At 44.5% G+C, this 1,928-nt stretch overlaps 1 protein-coding gene across 1 annotated transcript in view; it reads right to left on the reverse strand.

The window, feature by feature from the left end:
• The window catches only part of LOC132174585 (thaumatin-like protein 1b), a 1,185-nt gene extending 164 nt beyond the window's left edge, over positions 1 to 1,021 (reverse strand). The window contains exons 1-2 of the mRNA XM_059586220.1: positions 814 to 1,021; positions 9 to 710 (exon numbers count right to left, since the gene is read on the reverse strand). Coding sequence (XP_059442203.1) covers positions 9 to 710; positions 814 to 871 — 760 coding nt within the window. The 5' untranslated portion in view covers positions 872 to 1,021. The remainder of the gene's footprint in view (positions 1 to 8; positions 711 to 813) is intronic.
• Positions 1,022 to 1,928: the final 907 nt, after the last annotated feature.

Below are 1,928 nucleotides of genomic sequence, written 5' to 3' on the forward strand. Positions count from 1 at the left end.
AAATTTACCTGGTGTTAGGAACTTACGGGTGGGGCAGAAACTAATTGTGTAATTTGCGGAGGCGCATGAGAAAGTGCTCGTCTTATCGTCGTACGCGTAGCTGTAAGCCTGTGGGCACGCGCTCTTGAAGATCTGAGAGTATCTAGACGGCTTGCATGTGCTAGGAAAACTATACGCGCCAGTGCAACAGTACTTGGACTGGTTAAAGGCCATGCACGCGCTCTTGCAGGCAACGTTCCCGTCGGCGTCGGCGCTAGTGACCTTCAGCTCCGAGGGGCACGAGTCGTTGAGGTCGGCCAGGCAGCCAACGCTTGGGCAATTCTGATCGGTCCCACCCTCGGGTACGACCTTCATAGGGAGGTTGTACCCGTCGACCAAGCTGACGTCGAAGAAGTCGAACCCACCCGCGCCGCCGAGCGTGAACTCGGCCAGGGTCGCTGGCATCGCGCTGCCATTCCCGGAGCACTCGATTTTTCCGGAGCCACAATCACCTGTGACGCAGGAGAACTTGCCCGTGGAGTCTTGGGAGCAGTTGGTTCGGCCCCAGAAGCGACCGGCCCAGGAGGTCGGTGCCGTGATGGTCATGGACTCGCCATTTTGGAGCGCGAAGCCGGTTGTTGACATTGCCGGTGAACGGCCGATGGACAGAATGCCTGGCCATACTGTATACTCGCACTTGTTTATTATTGTGAAGGTCGTTGAAATTACTCCTATACAAAAACAACTTGGTTAGTGAAATTTTTGAGTTCGAAAGATTTGTATTAAAGGTGAGAACTTTGTATGCTTTTTACACTATTGGGCTATTGTTATTACCTGATATTGATAGAACAAGCGTTAATAATGAAACTAATAATGCTGTTAGCTGAGCCATTTAAACTCAATGACTAATAAAAAGGAGGAGGACGAAAAGGAGAAGAAGTTGGGGAGCAATGGGGTATTTATGAGGGATTCTTCAATGCATTCTGTGGACTATTTCCCCACCATCTTCTCCCTTTAACTTTTTGATACTAAAAAAACCAAAAAAATTAAAAGGAGAAGATGGGGTAAAGATGGTCCACAGAATGCATTGAAGCATTTCACGGGTATTCATAGAGTGCTGGAGCCAGGGGCGGAACTACCGAGATATGCTTTTCTTCGTTCTACCCGCCATCTCCCACCATCTCTTCTCTTTCTGCTTTTTTTTTTTTTCTTTGAAAAAATCAAGATGACAAGGTGAAGAGATGTGGGGAGATGGTGGGTAGAATGCATTGTAGCATTCCTCCGGAACTACCCCTGTGTTGGGGGACTAGCCCCAAGCGATGGTCTAAAAAAAAAAATTTAATACCTTTAAAATTTAATTTTTGCCCTCCAAGATTTTTTTTTTTTGTTGTTAAAATTTTGCCCCTCTAAATCAAATATTCTAATTTTGCCCCTGCTGGCCTGCAATGAAAAAGATCCTCTCCATTTCTTTGAATGCACTTTCTCATTAAATTTCCTCCGAAATATGTGGACCGTATTGTAGCGTTTTCTATTCTCACGTTAGATTTTCCACAATCTAAAAACCGCGTTGTTCAACTCTCCAGTCAAGTCAAGTCAAGTCAAGCCAACCAATGCCTCCAAGCGTGATTAGCGGGTAGTCACTGACCAAGCAATGTGACTAGCCGCTTTTACACGCCACCCTTACTTGTCCTGCTTTTTGCAACTATGAGTCTGTCCTGCTTTTATTTGGCGTGTATTGACTTATCACTCATGTTCATGTTCTAGTGTTTTTTGATATCTTTGGCTGTTAAGAACTCTTAATATATAGATATTTTCTTATCACTTATTTCCTTAAATATGATTAATTGCAATATACTCAGGGGCGGACTCACCATTATGTTAGCATTGTTAGGGGTCCATGACAACTCCAAAGATTTGAAAATCCTTACAAAAATATTCATTTTTTATTT

Source organism: Corylus avellana, chromosome ca3, assembly GCF_901000735.1.
Source record: "Corylus avellana chromosome ca3, CavTom2PMs-1.0".
In the NCBI taxonomy this organism is placed as follows: domain Eukaryota; kingdom Viridiplantae; phylum Streptophyta; class Magnoliopsida; order Fagales; family Betulaceae; genus Corylus; species Corylus avellana.